The sequence below is a fragment of the Motacilla alba genome, chromosome 23 (genome assembly GCF_015832195.1).
Source record: "Motacilla alba alba isolate MOTALB_02 chromosome 23, Motacilla_alba_V1.0_pri, whole genome shotgun sequence".
NCBI lineage: Eukaryota > Metazoa > Chordata > Aves > Passeriformes > Motacillidae > Motacilla > Motacilla alba.
The window spans coordinates 5,514,263-5,527,455 of NC_052038.1; the positions used below are offsets into that span (position 1 = coordinate 5,514,263).

The 13,193-nt window shown below is 56.4% G+C and overlaps 2 protein-coding genes across 3 annotated transcripts; both read right to left on the bottom strand.

The window, feature by feature from the left end:
• Positions 1-333: 333 nt before the first annotated feature.
• FUCA1 (alpha-L-fucosidase 1) lies at positions 334-4,679 on the bottom strand. The gene is made up of 8 exons (XM_038160667.1): positions 4,241-4,679; positions 3,228-3,362; positions 2,890-3,027; positions 2,151-2,256; positions 1,605-1,805; positions 1,275-1,465; positions 1,010-1,109; positions 334-579 (listed from the first exon to the last, which is right to left on the bottom strand). Exons 1-8 carry the CDS (start codon positions 4,582-4,584, stop codon positions 442-444), a joined length of 1,353 nt encoding a protein of 450 aa, XP_038016595.1. The 5' UTR covers positions 4,585-4,679; the 3' UTR covers positions 334-441.
• A 147-nt stretch (positions 4,680-4,826) lies between these two features.
• On the bottom strand, positions 4,827-12,732 carry CNR2 (cannabinoid receptor 2). 2 transcript variants are annotated; one of them, XM_038160668.1, is made up of 2 exons: positions 11,275-12,732; positions 4,827-7,394 (listed from the first exon to the last, which is right to left on the bottom strand). In XM_038160668.1, exon 2 carries the CDS (start codon positions 7,326-7,328, stop codon positions 6,279-6,281), a length of 1,050 nt encoding a protein of 349 aa, XP_038016596.1. In that variant the 5' UTR covers positions 7,329-7,394; positions 11,275-12,732; the 3' UTR covers positions 4,827-6,278. The 2 variants fall into 2 exon arrangements, with proteins under 2 accessions (XP_038016596.1, XP_038016598.1); XM_038160670.1 differs by lacking the exon at positions 11,275-12,732 and adding an exon at positions 11,058-11,254.
• Between the last annotated feature and the right edge of the window lie 461 nt (positions 12,733-13,193).

The following is a 13,193-nucleotide window of genomic DNA, read 5'->3' on the forward strand; positions in this document are numbered from 1 at the left end:
AAGCCGAGCCCTTGGGAGCAGCCCCGTCTCTCACCGTTCAGCCCTTGGGACACTCAGCACCCACGCAGCAAACCTGCTCCCACTGGACACCAAAGGTCACAAGTGCAACTCACAACTGTGGAGCCTCTTCAGTTCACTCAGAACAAAACCTTTCTTGCAGCTGTCTCCAGCAGAATATCAGTAAAAGGTTGTTGATGGATTTGTGTGTTTTTTACAGATAATTTCTTCCACATCTCTTGCAGCAAGTTTCCATTGGATTTATTCATCATGGAAGCAGCTGATCACAGCTGTTGCAACCAACACCGAAGTAAGAGAAGGCAACAGAGACTGGAGGAGAGATTCTCTCAAGTGAAAAATAATGTATTCAACGTGAAACATAAAAATCCTCTTGGGTTAACCAAAAAGAGAGGCACTGGGAGAGGCTGAGATCCCCCACAGGCCTCACTTCACACCCTCGAGCTTCACCACCCAGCCAGACCGAGGGAGAGGAGACGGGAGCATGCAGGGCAGGGTGACGAGCATCCCCTTCCCTGGCTGGCTCTGCCACTCCAGAGTGCCACCAAGGCCCAGCAATGTCACCTGCAGGGGAAGGAAGGGGACACTGAGCTCGGCAGGCCCGCCGTGCACAGCTCCCGCAGGTCCCCAGCCGTGCCTCGCGTGGCACAGGGGGTGGCACGGGGGCGTTTTGAGGCCACGCCAGGCTGCAGTTTGTTGTTTGGGGTTTGTTTGTTGCCGATGCTTTGCCCCTGTTTGTTCAGACCAAAGGACACTGCAAGGTTTGCGTCACGGTGACACGTGCCACCAGCAGGGCACTGCACCTGGGGGATCTGCTTCCCTCCCCTGCCACCAGGATCAAAACACTCCAGGACAGGGATCCGCCCTGGCAGCTCCGGGGCCACGCTCCACGTGAGCCTGGGGTGCTGCAAGGAGCCCCCAGCTCCTGAGCAAACCCAGGCTGGCCCTTCCAGCCCACAAAGGGCCCCAAACGGGCTCTCGGTGTGTCCCTTACCTGCGTGCCTGGGGACGGAATGGGCGAGGACAGGTGCAGGACACTGTCCAGAGGCCAGCGCAGGAAGATGGCAAAGACCACTGGTCCCTTGGAGGTGTACCTGGGACAGGAGGAGTTCAGCAGGTGAAGGGCACCAGGCACAAAGCTCACCTTTCCAGACAGCACGAGAACACTGCCTCACCCTCTGCCGCCACACAGACTCCAAATTCAGGAAAAGGTAAGGAACAAACATCAGCTCAGCTGGTCAGAGCAGCAGAGCCCTCACCAGACGGTGTCTGTGGCGTTCTCCATCTGCACCCTCCAAGGCTGGGATTCGTAAATCGCCTCCCCGTTGGTGTCCAGCCACCTCCCGAGGGCCAGGAGTCTTTCTTGGAAGATGGGGACGATCACCCCTTCTTTTGTAGGTCCCACATTGAGGAGGTAGTTGCCACCCAAACTCACAGTCTGCACCAGCTCCTGTGGCAGATAAAGCAAGAGAACATTATCTCCACCTGGACAACACGGAAACTGAGGAGTTTTACCCTCATCAGCTGCTCCAGAAGCCTCTCACTCCCAGCCATCCCCCCCAAGGCCATCTGGACTCCGGGTTTCTCACCTCAATCACACTCATCTCGTCCATCACCTCGGCCAGGCTGGTGTTGCTGCGGTAGCCCCAGGAGAGCCTGTCCAGGGAGGAGCACATCTCCCACTTGTGATCGGGCAGGGCGCCTGGCCTGTACTTGTCAGCACAGTTGTAGAAACCCCCGTGGCGGCAGGAGCAGCCCCGACCCCAGCGGTCGTTGACAACCACGGTGTCCTGGGAGAAGGAAAACACTCAGGGCACGGATCCTTTCGCTCCTGGGCTGTCCAGCTGGCATCACCCCCCTGAGGAAGCACCTAAAAACTCCCAGTGTAATGGAAACCCTCCTGAGAAGGCTGAATCCCTTTCTGTGCTCAGGCAGGAGCTGAGGCAACGAAGCTCCTGGCCTGAGCCTCCCACGAGCATCCCTCAAGGGTCAGTGGAGCTGTCCCAGCAGCACAGGCAAGGTTCTCTTTTTGTCAGAGAATGAAACACACCTGGCAAATGTCAAGGAGGTTTCTGGTTTGCTCACACATCCCTTCCACACCCACCCGATGCCAGCAGGGCAGCAGGCACAGGTACCTTGACGGGGCTGTCGTTATAGAGCCAGGCAAGGAAAGAGGTGGAATTCCAGTAGGAATCTGGAGCTTCCCAGTCCCCATCCGACCAGATCAGGTCTGGTTTGTATCTGAGGGAGAGAGATGTTGTTTCCAGATGGATTATCTGCTCCTGCCACGCTGTGGGGTCGTTTTGCTTCCCCTTCCCACTGCCTGGCAGCACCAGGAGGTTTTTGCTTCGTTTTCCGCTTCACACAAAGCTCTAAAGGAGGTTCTTGCAGCAGCAAAGAACAAGGTGTTGATCCACAGCTCAAGAGAGGGTGCAGCTCTTCCAAAAAACCCAGAATTTGGCACCTCAAAGATGATGATGAGGCACATTCTTCAGTGGGACAACCCACAAGCCCAAGCCTTTTATTTTTGTCAGCAGGGGGAAGCAAGGCAAGGATGCAAATTCACAGTGGAATCACTTTTCTATTTTATAAAATCCTGAACAGTGTGTTCTACTTCCAGCCACCCTGCACAAAGGCAGGATTAAAGGGAATTGCTTTTGCAGGAGAAATTTGTCCCTGGTTATTCTACAGATTAGACCTTCCACAGGTTAAAACTGAACCCTTTTTCTAATCACCACAAATCATTGCTGCTTAGCAAAGAGAATTTGCCTGGGCAAAAATCAACTTTTCTCTTCTTTGCACCCACTTTGCACCTTTTCCTACAGAACTGAAAGCAGGAAATGCTGGTGATTCTAAGCTGGATGTGGCTCTTACTTTAAGACAAGGTCGTAAAGTTCTGGCATCGTCTTCTTTAAAACAAAGCTCTGGGTCTTGAAGTCACTTTGTTTGTCAGCGAGGTAGAGAGGGTTAAACCACTCCATCAGGGAGTGATACAGCCCATAACGGAGGTTGCTGAAGGACAAAACACAGAGGGAAGAGTGAGGCTTCAGTGGGGATTAGGAAGCAGTGGAAATTGAATTACTGGCATCGCTATTTTTCATCATTTGCAAGCGCTCCATTCGTCACACTGGACTCGGGGTTCTCTGCTGTTCGTCAAGCAGAGCCAGGAGGATTCAGTGCTCTCAGAGCAGAGCTCCCTGGCAGGGCCGTACCTCTCCCTGAGGGCTTCCCCCAGCTCTCCCACCAGGTCTCTGTGGGGCCCCGTATCCACAGAATTCCAGTTCCAGGACACTGGTGAGCCCCAGTTGGTGAAGCCCTCGTGGTGCTTGGTGGTCAGGACCACGTATCTGAGAGGAGAAAAGGACTTGGTTGGGATGGCAAAGGAACAAATGAGGTATTTCCCAGCCCCACTGCAATCCCAGTCACCAAAACAGCGAGGCACAGGATAACCACGCTGTGAGGAGCCCTCGGACGCTATCCTTTGGGTTTAGAAGCAAATACAAGAATAAGAGAGGCTTTTAGTGGATTTTAATGCTGGGAAAGAATGAACAGTCAATACCTAGCCAGGAGCAACACCTGTCATCTCCTCAGCACCCTGGGAACCCCCCTCAGGGATGCCCAGCACTGTTCAGGGACCCCCAATCCCTCTGGGACCCCTGGATTCGCCCCTTCCATCCCCTCAGAGACCCCTGCATCCTCTTGGGAACAGCCCCATATGCTTCCCAAGCTTTTCCATCCCCTCAGGGACCCCGAGACCCGGCCCCCCATTCCCTCTGGGACTCCCAGACATGCTCTTCTATCTGCTCAGTGACCAGGGGCCTCACTGCCTCAAGATTTCCAGAAATGGCTCCTCCGTCCCCTCAGGGACTCCCAGACTCCCAGACCCGCCATCCATGCCCTCAGGGACTCCCAGACCCACCATCCATCCCCTCAGGGACTCCCAGACCCACCATCCATCCCCTCAGGACTCCCAGACCCACCATCCATCCCCTCAGGACTCCCAGACTCACCATCCATCCCCTCAGGACTCTCAGACCCGCCATCCATCCCCTCAGGACTCCCAGACCCGCCATCCATCCCCTCAGGACTCCCAGACCCACCATCCATCCCCTCAGGACTCCCAGACCCGCCATCCATGCCCTCAGGGCCGCCCGGCCATGGCACTCATCTCCTCAGGGACCCCCATCCCCTCGGGGAGCCCAGCTCCGGCCCTCCCGGCGCTGACCTGGCCCCGGCCCGCCGGAAGAGCTGCGCCCACTGTCGGGGCTGGAAGTCGTGCGCGGTGAAGCGGGGCGCGAAGTCGGCGTAGCTGGTGCCGGGCGGGAAGCGGCGGCGCACGAAGCGCTCGTAGGCGGCATCGCGCCGGCCCTGCCAGTGCCACCAGAACCACTCGGAGCCCCAGGCCGGCACGGAGAACACCCCCCAGTGCACGAACACCCCCACCTTGGCCCGGTCGAACCAGGCCGGCAGCGGCCGCACGTCCAGGCTGGCCCAGTCCGGGCGGTAGCGGAGCGCGGCCAGGCCCGGGCCCAGCGCGGCCGCCACAGCCAGCAGCGCCAGCGCCGCCATCGCCCGTGACGTCACCAGCGCCGCGGATCCCGGGGCCGCGGGTTCGAGGCTGCGGCCCGACCGCTGCCCGCGGGCACGGCGGGGAACGAACCGGGAGCGACACCGGGATAGCCCGATAACCGGGGAACGAACCGGGAGCGACACCGGGATAGCCCGATAACCGGGGAATGTACCGGGAGCGACACCGGGATAGCCCGATAACCGGGGAACGAACCGGGAGCGACACCGGGGATAGCCCGATAACCGGGGAATGAACCGGGGAGAGACACCGGGGGTAGCCCGATAACCGGGGAATGAACCGGGAGCGACACCGGGGATAGCCCGATAACCGGGGAATGAACCGGGGAGAGACACCGGGATAGCCCGATAACCGGGGAATGTACCGGGGAGAGACGCCGGGATAGCCCGATAACCGGGGAATGTACCGGGAGCGACACCGGGATAGCCCGATAACCGGGGAACGAACTGGGAGCGACACCGGGATAGCCCGATAACCGGGGAATGTACCGGGGAGCGATGGAGGGACACCGGGGATAGCCCAAAAATCGGGGAATATCCCAGGGACGGATGGAGGGATAACCCAAACAATCGGGGAATATCCCAGGGAGGGATGGAGGGATGGAGGGATAACCCCAGCCATTGGGGAACATCCTGGGAAGGGATGGAGGGACATCAGGGATGACCCCAACAATCCACCCTGTGCATCCCCGGAGCAGTGTCCAAAGGCTCCTGGGGCTCTGGCAGCCTCGGGGCTGTGCCCATTCCCTGGGGAGCTGGGCAGTGCATCCTCTGGGACACAGGGCAGAGTGCAAGGGCCTCGTGGCCATGGCCAGCCAGGCTCATCCCTGTTGGAGGCATTTTGGGAGCTGGCAGGAGCCCAGCTGCTCCAGGTCACTGGTGAGGGGCCCTGTCCCACTTCACTGTCCATTCAGCTAAAAGTGCTGCTTTTGCATAATTTGCAGCAAAACAACCCCAATCGAGTTCCTCATGCTCAAAGTAGGTGCCCCAGTTTGGGCTTAAACTTGTCACCTGGAGAACTTTGTACACCGGGAAAGAAAAGGACGAAAACCCTGGAAAATGGCTTGTACGTTTAATCACATATCATCCCACAAACACCCGTGTGGTTTGGGCAGTTCTCCTGAAATCTGCAGGAAGAATTGTGCTGCCTGCAAGCTCCTGTCTGCCCCAGCTCTGGCCAAGTCCTGAAGCCACAGTGAGAAGTTGGAAAAGCCCTCCCAGACCATCGAGTGCCAGCTGTGCCCAGTCCTCACTTTGTCACCAGCCCAGAGCGCTGAGTGCCACACCCAGGTGACACCTGCAGGGATGGGGACTCCAAACATCCATGGGCAGCCCCTTCCAAAGCCTGACCACCTTTTCCATGAAGGAATTCCTGTTGATGTCCAACCTGAACCTCCCCCGGCAGGAGATTGTCACGGAATCAGGGAATATCCTGAGCTGGGACACCCCAAGGATCATCCAGTCCTGGCCCTGCACAGGACACCCCGACAACCCCAGCCTGTGCCTGAGAGCAAAGTCTGTGCACTTCGTGTCCCAGCGTTGAGGGGTGACATCAGCAGGAGCTGTCTCCACATCACAGCTGATCCCTCAACCCCCATCAGAAGGGAAAATAAAAGGAAAAGCAATCCAGACTGTTCCTTCCAGGCTGAGTGGGTGGATGTCCCACAGGTGCCCCCCTAGTTGGCGCGCGTGTCCTCGCAGACGGTCTCTATCACGGAGGACTTGTGGGTGCTCTCTGCTTCTGGGCTCTCCTCGGGGGCCTTCAGCTGCCTCCTGAAGTGGGACAGCACCCTCCTCAGGGAGGAGAAGAGCTCCTTGCTCCGCAGGGCGTAGATGATGGGGTTGACCATGGAGTTGAGCAGGCAGAGGGTGCTGCAGAAGGCGAACGCCTTGCGCAGGCGCTCGCTCAGCCTGCCGAAGACGCTGTAGATCATCAGCACGAGCACGGGGGACCAGCAGAGCGTGAGGACGGCCAGCACCATCACCAGGGTCTTGGCCAGCATCACGTCCATCCTCATCCGGGTGTTCTGCTTCCCTGCCTGCGCCTGGTGCTTCTCCATGTAGGCCACGTGCTGGCGAGCCCTGCGGAGCACGTGGGCGTAGGCGTAGACGATGCAGCCCAGCAGGACCACGACGAAGCAGATCCAGCCCGACAGGTAATTGTCATCCACGAAGGGGAACAGCTCGGAGCAGGAGGAATCCAGCACGCAGCAGTTCCAGCCCAGCAGGGGCAGGCAAGCGATGGTGGCACAGGTGACCCAGAGCACCGCCAGGGCTGTCCAGGCCCTTTTCCTGGTCATCAGCAGCTTGTACTGCGAGGGCCGGCTGATGGAGATGTAGCGGTCCAGGGCTGTGAGCAGCAGGCTGCTGAGGGAGGCCGAGAAGGACGTGTTCACCCCTCCCAGCTGCAGCAGGAACACCTCCTTGGAGAAACCAGCCTCGTTGAACACGTGGAAGTTCACGAAGCTGCAGACAAAGATGATGCTGGCCAGGATGTCAGCCAGGGCCAGGCTGCCGATGAAGAGGTAGGAGGGCTTCTTCCTGATGCCAGGGGATGAGAAAATCAGGTAGAGCACCAGGGAGTTCTCAAAAACACACATTGTCCCAAAGAGGCCACACAGGATGCCGATGCTTATCTTCTGTGCCTGCGTGCTGAGCACCATGAAGCACTCCATGGTGCTCCCGCTGCACTTGGAGGCGTTTGCAGGTACCCTGCAAGAATCCATGGTGGTTCCCTGGAGCTGGGAGCTCACAGACAGCCTGCTGCTTCCTTCTGCACTTCTTCAGGTGCTCTGAAAAGGTGGAGGTGCAGAGGACTTAACAGCAATAAATTCACCCCTAAGAAGCCCTGTCCACACCAGGATTGGATTAATTTCACCAACACTTTTAGCATCAGCAGAGGTGTGATGGGGGAAGTGCCTGGTTTCACACAGGGCAGATGCTGAGCTACTCAGGGCACTCTGCAGCAGAGCTGGGTTTTTCTCTATGGTTCTGCAGCTCACTTTAACCCCTTCATCTCCATAACCTGTCCTTCAGGTGTTATTTTCTCCCATTCTTTCTGTGCATTGCACTGGTGTTTAAACCAAGTTGTGCTGCCTTGGATTTCAGGGAACAAGGTCATCCTGGACTGGGTGAGAGCAGGTGAACAGGCAGCTGTGGGGTACCCCAAACCTGCCTGGATCACAGCAAAATGCTGTGCCCAGGCCCATGGAACAGGACCCCCCTTCCCAAAAGGCTCCAGGATCCCTCACGCAGGCAATGGGATGGTGAGTTCCCTCTGCTGGAGGAGAGCACTGAGCTGACAGTGTTCCCTTTCCCCCAGAACAAACAAGTCCCTGTCCCTCACTGTCCCCGGCTCTCTTGTGAAAGAGGAAATGTCCCAAACACAGAGGCACGGCCAGGATGTGTGACAGCCACAGAGCAGGGGCAGGGCTGTGCGTCCCAGCCCCCTGTGCCCCTCCACCTGGGGCTCCCCTGCCTGCTGCGTGACATTCAGCTGCTGCTGGAGGTGACAACAGCCAGCACTGCCCAGCAAACCTCTGCCCGTGACATCTCAGCAGAGGTGGGTTTATAAAGCATGGCTTTTACAATGGCCTGGGGACTTCCTTCCCCACTGACTCCCCCACACTCATCTCTCTTCCTGTGTTTCAGGAGTTGCAAAATACCCCAATGGCTCGAGAGGCTGCCCAGGAGGTGACAGAGAAGAGCCCCAGCCCCACATCTGGCCCCTGCTGTCAGGGCTGGGGCAGCGGTGGCTGCAGGGAGTCCAGGGCAGGTTCCAGGCAGAGCAGGGCAATCCTGATTGGGATTTCTTGGCATTCCAGGCTGGAGGAGTCCTGGACTTTGGGCTGACGTGTGGCTGAGTGTTGCAGCAAGCTGCCCTCCTCTTACATCAGGCTCTTGCATGGGGCAACAACACAGGAGCAGGATGTTGCCCTCAGATCTCAGCACTCTGGTTTCCTGCAGCCCTTCCCAGGAACACCTCACAGGCAGCAGGAATTACCAAGTGCTGTTATTAAACCTGACAACATCCCTCCCTCTGGGACAGATGGATTTAGCAGACAGATGGACTTCTCATATAGCAGGGCTCAGCAGGGACCAACTGCCTCGAGTTTGCAAACCTCCCCAGCCAAACCCCAGCATCCAAACCAGGACATTTCTTCATTAAGCAGCCTCCAGCATCACCTTGGCACCCATTACCTGCAGCCAGCATTCCCAGGACCATCATAAATCCCCAAACCTGCTGTTGTGCAATATCCAGCTAACATCCTTAGGAGCCTGGAAAGCACTAAACACCAGGCAAGGGAGTGAAGGCAGCAAAATGCCATCCCTGATGTTATGCTGCTTGGGGAGAGAATCTGCTAATAATGTTAAAATGCCTCCTGTGCTGCCTGTCCTGGCCCAGCTCTCTCCACTAAGCTGAAAAAGCTCAGATAAGCCCCAGGTTCAAAGTGCTGTGCTGGGCTCACAGCAATCAGCCAGCCCCAGTCTTCCCTTGCCACATCTGTTCTGTCTCGGGCTGAATGACAAGGACAGATCTCTGCTCCCCAGCCCCTCCTTGCAGCTCCTGTGTCCGTGAGGGAAGCACAGAGCTTGGCCCAGCAAAAGGCCTCCTGTGCACGAGCAGAAAACACAGGCAGTGCCAAGAGCTCCTCTCCCTGCACTGCCTGTCCCTCGTTTTTTTGCTTTTTTGGCCACAAAGCTGCTTTTTCCTGCCCAGGGGACATTTTCCTCTTGTCAGATGGGCCCCTGGATTTGTTTGACCGTGGCCTCTGCCCCCTGCCTGGCTGAGCTCCTGGGAAAAGTGCCAGCCCATATCTGGTTCCTGGGGCAGAGCTGACCTGCAGCATCCTCCACGGGGCAAATCCCACTTCCAGGGTGAAACCCCCTTTCCAAGAGCAGCATCTCCACCTCCCTGGAGATTGCAGCCCCAGGCATGGCTGTGCATCTCCCCACAACCTGCCTGGAGTCCCAGCCCCATGGGCTGACAGCTCAGCTCAACAACAAAGAGCCAAGTGCCTTCTGGCCCTCCTGTAGCTCCGGGCTGTGGCACAGAGGGGCTGCTTCCCTGGAATGCAGCAGCTGAGCTGAGATTCCCCGGGCTTCTGCAGGGATGAACTCTCTGATCACAGCACGGCATCTTCTGCCAGCAGGAAGGCCCAGGGTAGGGAATATTTTGCCAGAAGAATGTGTCCTTGCAATAGGGAACCCCCAGCAACAAGAGCAGAGCCCCAGCAAACAACAGTGAAAGCAGGAGGAGTGAGTTATTAGGAGCAGAACCCAGATAAGATATTTGGGAATGCAACATTTTCCTGATGCAGCTCCAGTGACTGCCAAGTGAAACCTCCCCTCCCGTCAGAGCTGCCTCGAGCCCACTCCAGCCTAAGAGCTCCAGCTGGCTTGGGGGGAAATTGAATTTACAAATGAAGAAATCCTTTTCCTTCTGAGTGCCTGGCTGCCATTGATTCCAGCTGGCAGTGCCCTGCACGCAGCAGCACCATTCCTGCTGCACTTGGGATGGGTCTGCCCTCACAGAGCCATCACAGCATCCTGCTGATTAAAAAGTTACATACCAGTTGCTTAGATAATGTAGAATTACATTTTCCTGCTGCAATCAGCCAGTGCATTGTGCCTGCAGCACTCTGAACGCGCTGCTCTTGAATATTTCATGTTCAGAATATCTGAGAGTTTTGGGCTTTACAATACAGTAGTGGCCTAAATGATCACCTTCTACGAACATGTGCAGTGATTTATGAAAAAGATTGTCGCTAATGCTTGCAAATTTCACTTGCTGAAGAAGCAAAGTACTTTTACAAACATTTTAGTTTATATGTGATTTCCTGGTTTAGTTGCAGAAGTTTTTCCATTATTTTGGAATTAGCTGCTCACCCTGGTTTGTCCTGACCACATTAAATGACACTGAGTGGAATTCCCTCCCTGATGTAAGACCTGTCTGCCTCAAATGTCCCACTGAAGATGATTTCTTTATCAGCTCTGCCTGTGTGTGACTGCCTGAGGGGACAGTGAAACCCAGGACGGGGTGGGTGCAGAGCAGCTGCAAGTGCCACTTTGGGTACAAAGCAGGGCAAACCAGAGCTGCTCTCACTGCACCACAACCATCAGAAACACTGAACTCAGCATCACATCCCCACGAGACATTTGGAAATACCTCTGACAGAGAATCAGGGAATGCTTTGTGCTGGAAAGGACCTTAAAGCCCATCCAGTGCCATCCTGCCACTATCCCACATTGCTTCAAACCCCATCCAGCCTGGCCTTGGGCACTGCCAGGGATCCAGGGGCAGCCCCAGCTGCTCTGGGCACCCTGTGCCAGGGCCTCACACCCTCCCAGGGAAGAATTTCTTGGAACCCGTTCCCCCTTGTCCTGTCCCTCCAGTTCCAACATTAACAATTCCCCAAATCAGCTGTCGAGTTAGCCTGCTATGAAGCACTTACCTCTCATCTTCTCCTTAAGAAAGGATCCATCCTAAAAACCAGTTTCCCACCCTCTGTTACACATTTCCTTGCAGTTTATCCCAAACAGCTGATCGTGAATCCCGGGAATCTCCCCAGCCTGCCTCGTGCATGGCAGCACCGAGGGCTCTCAGGGGTGCTATGGAAAAAGAGCCCAGGGCTGCAGGATGCTGTGGGTCAGCAAACACAAACCACTCACCTCCCCACAGATGCTCTGGGGCTTCCCACGGCTCCGGCTCTCAGGGCAGCTGCTGCAGCTGCGGACAGCGCCTGCTTCCCTCTCCTCTCACGGCACTTCTGGTTTCGTCTGGGTTTGTTGAACCATTCTGGTTTATTCCCCTGGGTTGGAGATCCATCAGTGTGAATCCTTCCTCTGCTTCCTTGCTCTCTGTCACATTCTTTCGGGGAACGTGTGTCGGGTTTTCTTTCCTTCCTCCCTTCTCCTCTGGGTGTTGTGTTCTGCTGCCTGCTCGTGCCACATCTGCAACCACCCAAACCCTCTGGCTCGCTGAAATTGTCCTCCCAGTCCCTCTCATTTCTCCACGTAACTGCAGAGTTTGAGGCAAGAGACATTCAGGTTCTCCTCCTGATTTCTCTGAGAACATGGAAAAGTATGGAGGAGGAAAAAAGCAAGGAGGCAGATGTGGAAAAATCTGGATGTACAGGTCTAAGGGCAAGCTCAGAAATCTGCTGTCTGTGCCTGCAGCTCCACGAGCAGCACAAACCTCACCCGTGCCCCTGAGTTTCTCTGAACACAGCCCGCTCATGCCAGAGCAACGAGGTGATTTTCTCTCTTCAAGTGGAAGGAAAACGCCTCAAGGTCTTCAGCTACACAATCCATGTGGTCAGGAAGGACCCGGGGCTGCAGAGGCTGTGCTGGCTGCTGTACCTGCTCTCATCCATCCTTCCTCCCGTGACACTTCCCCTCGGCTGGGCAGCAGCTGCCTGGGGCTGGGCTGTGCTGGTGCCGCTGGAAAGCAGGGACAGCTTTCCCTGCCGGGTGACACCAGGGACAGTATCACCGCTCAGGGGGGACAGGCAAGCTGGCCCCAAATCCCAAAGGAGTTGGCCACACTGTGGTTGGATGTGGACCACACAGGCTGCAGTGGGGAGCCTTGGAGGCGAAGCAAAGATGTGATCCTTGGCTCTTGGATGCTCCTCACCTGGCTCTGCCACCCACAGAGCCACCCCACAGCCCCGTCCCAGCACCACAGCTCGATTCTCCAGCCGGGAACTCAACTTTCCCTCCTGCTGGGATGCCAGTTCCTCACTCGGTGACATCAGCAGCGGTTACACCCCGTCCTCTCCAAATCCCGCTTTGCCTCCTTCCCCTTGGGCAGCGTGTGCGGCTCGGGGCTTTGGCAGCAGCCTCAGCGGTGCTCGGCTGCCCTCTCCAGGCAGGGACACCCGGACAGCGCCCGGGGACAGCTGGAGAAGGAGGCAGAACTGGGAACTCGGCTCTTCCTCCTGGCCCCCGGCAGGGAAAAGGGGGTTCCCTGGCTCTGCAGTCTGGAAACCACAATAACGATGAGAGGCATCACGGGCTGTGTGGAAGCACACGAGATGATGGGTTGGCAGCTCTGTCTCAAGAAATAATTCTTTCATTCTTGTTTCCAGGAACTGAGAAATTTTGCAGGAGCAGGTACGAGATTGTAAAGAGCAGGTGAGAAACAGAAAGATTCTTTACGCTGGTCCTGAGTCCCAACAGCAGCACCCAGCCCCAAATTATTCCCTGCTCTGACACAGCTTGACATCCAGCAGCATCCTGTGAAACACAGACACAAGTTTCCTCTGTCTGCAGGGAGAACTCTTGTGTCACAGGAATGTGTGTTACAGGAAAGAAATATGATTATGGCACAGTTAGAAGCTTTTAAATTGACTCTGATTTATAGCAAAAATTGTCCTGCCAGACTAAAGGAAAACCATCAGAGCTGATTCCTGCAATGTAAAGGTTTTTTGCTGGAATAACCCTGCTTTGGGAACACCCCCAGAGCCGGGGTCGAAGCAATGCTGTGCAGGCACTGGGGAAAGGGACTGTGAGCCTGGTGCTGCTCAGCAGTGCAGGAGTTTCTGTCTCCAGAGCAGAGTGAGGAGCCCTGGGGCTGTGCTGGGACACTC

Coding starts and splice junctions, on each gene's coding strand:
- FUCA1 (XM_038160667.1), bottom strand. CDS start 4,584: ATGGCGGCGCTGGCGCTGCTGGCTGTGGCGGCCGCGCTGGGCCCGGGC. Junction 3,363..4,240: donor TTCCGGCGGGCCGGGGCCAG/GTCAGCGCCGGG, acceptor TTCTCCTCTCAG/ATACGTGGTCCTGACCACCA. Junction 1,466..1,604: donor ACGAGATGAGTGTGATTGAG/GTGAGAAACCCG, acceptor TATCTGCCACAG/GAGCTGGTGCAGACTGTGAG.
- CNR2 (XM_038160668.1), bottom strand. CDS start 7,328: ATGGATTCTTGCAGGGTACCTGCAAACGCCTCCAAGTGCAGCGGGAGC.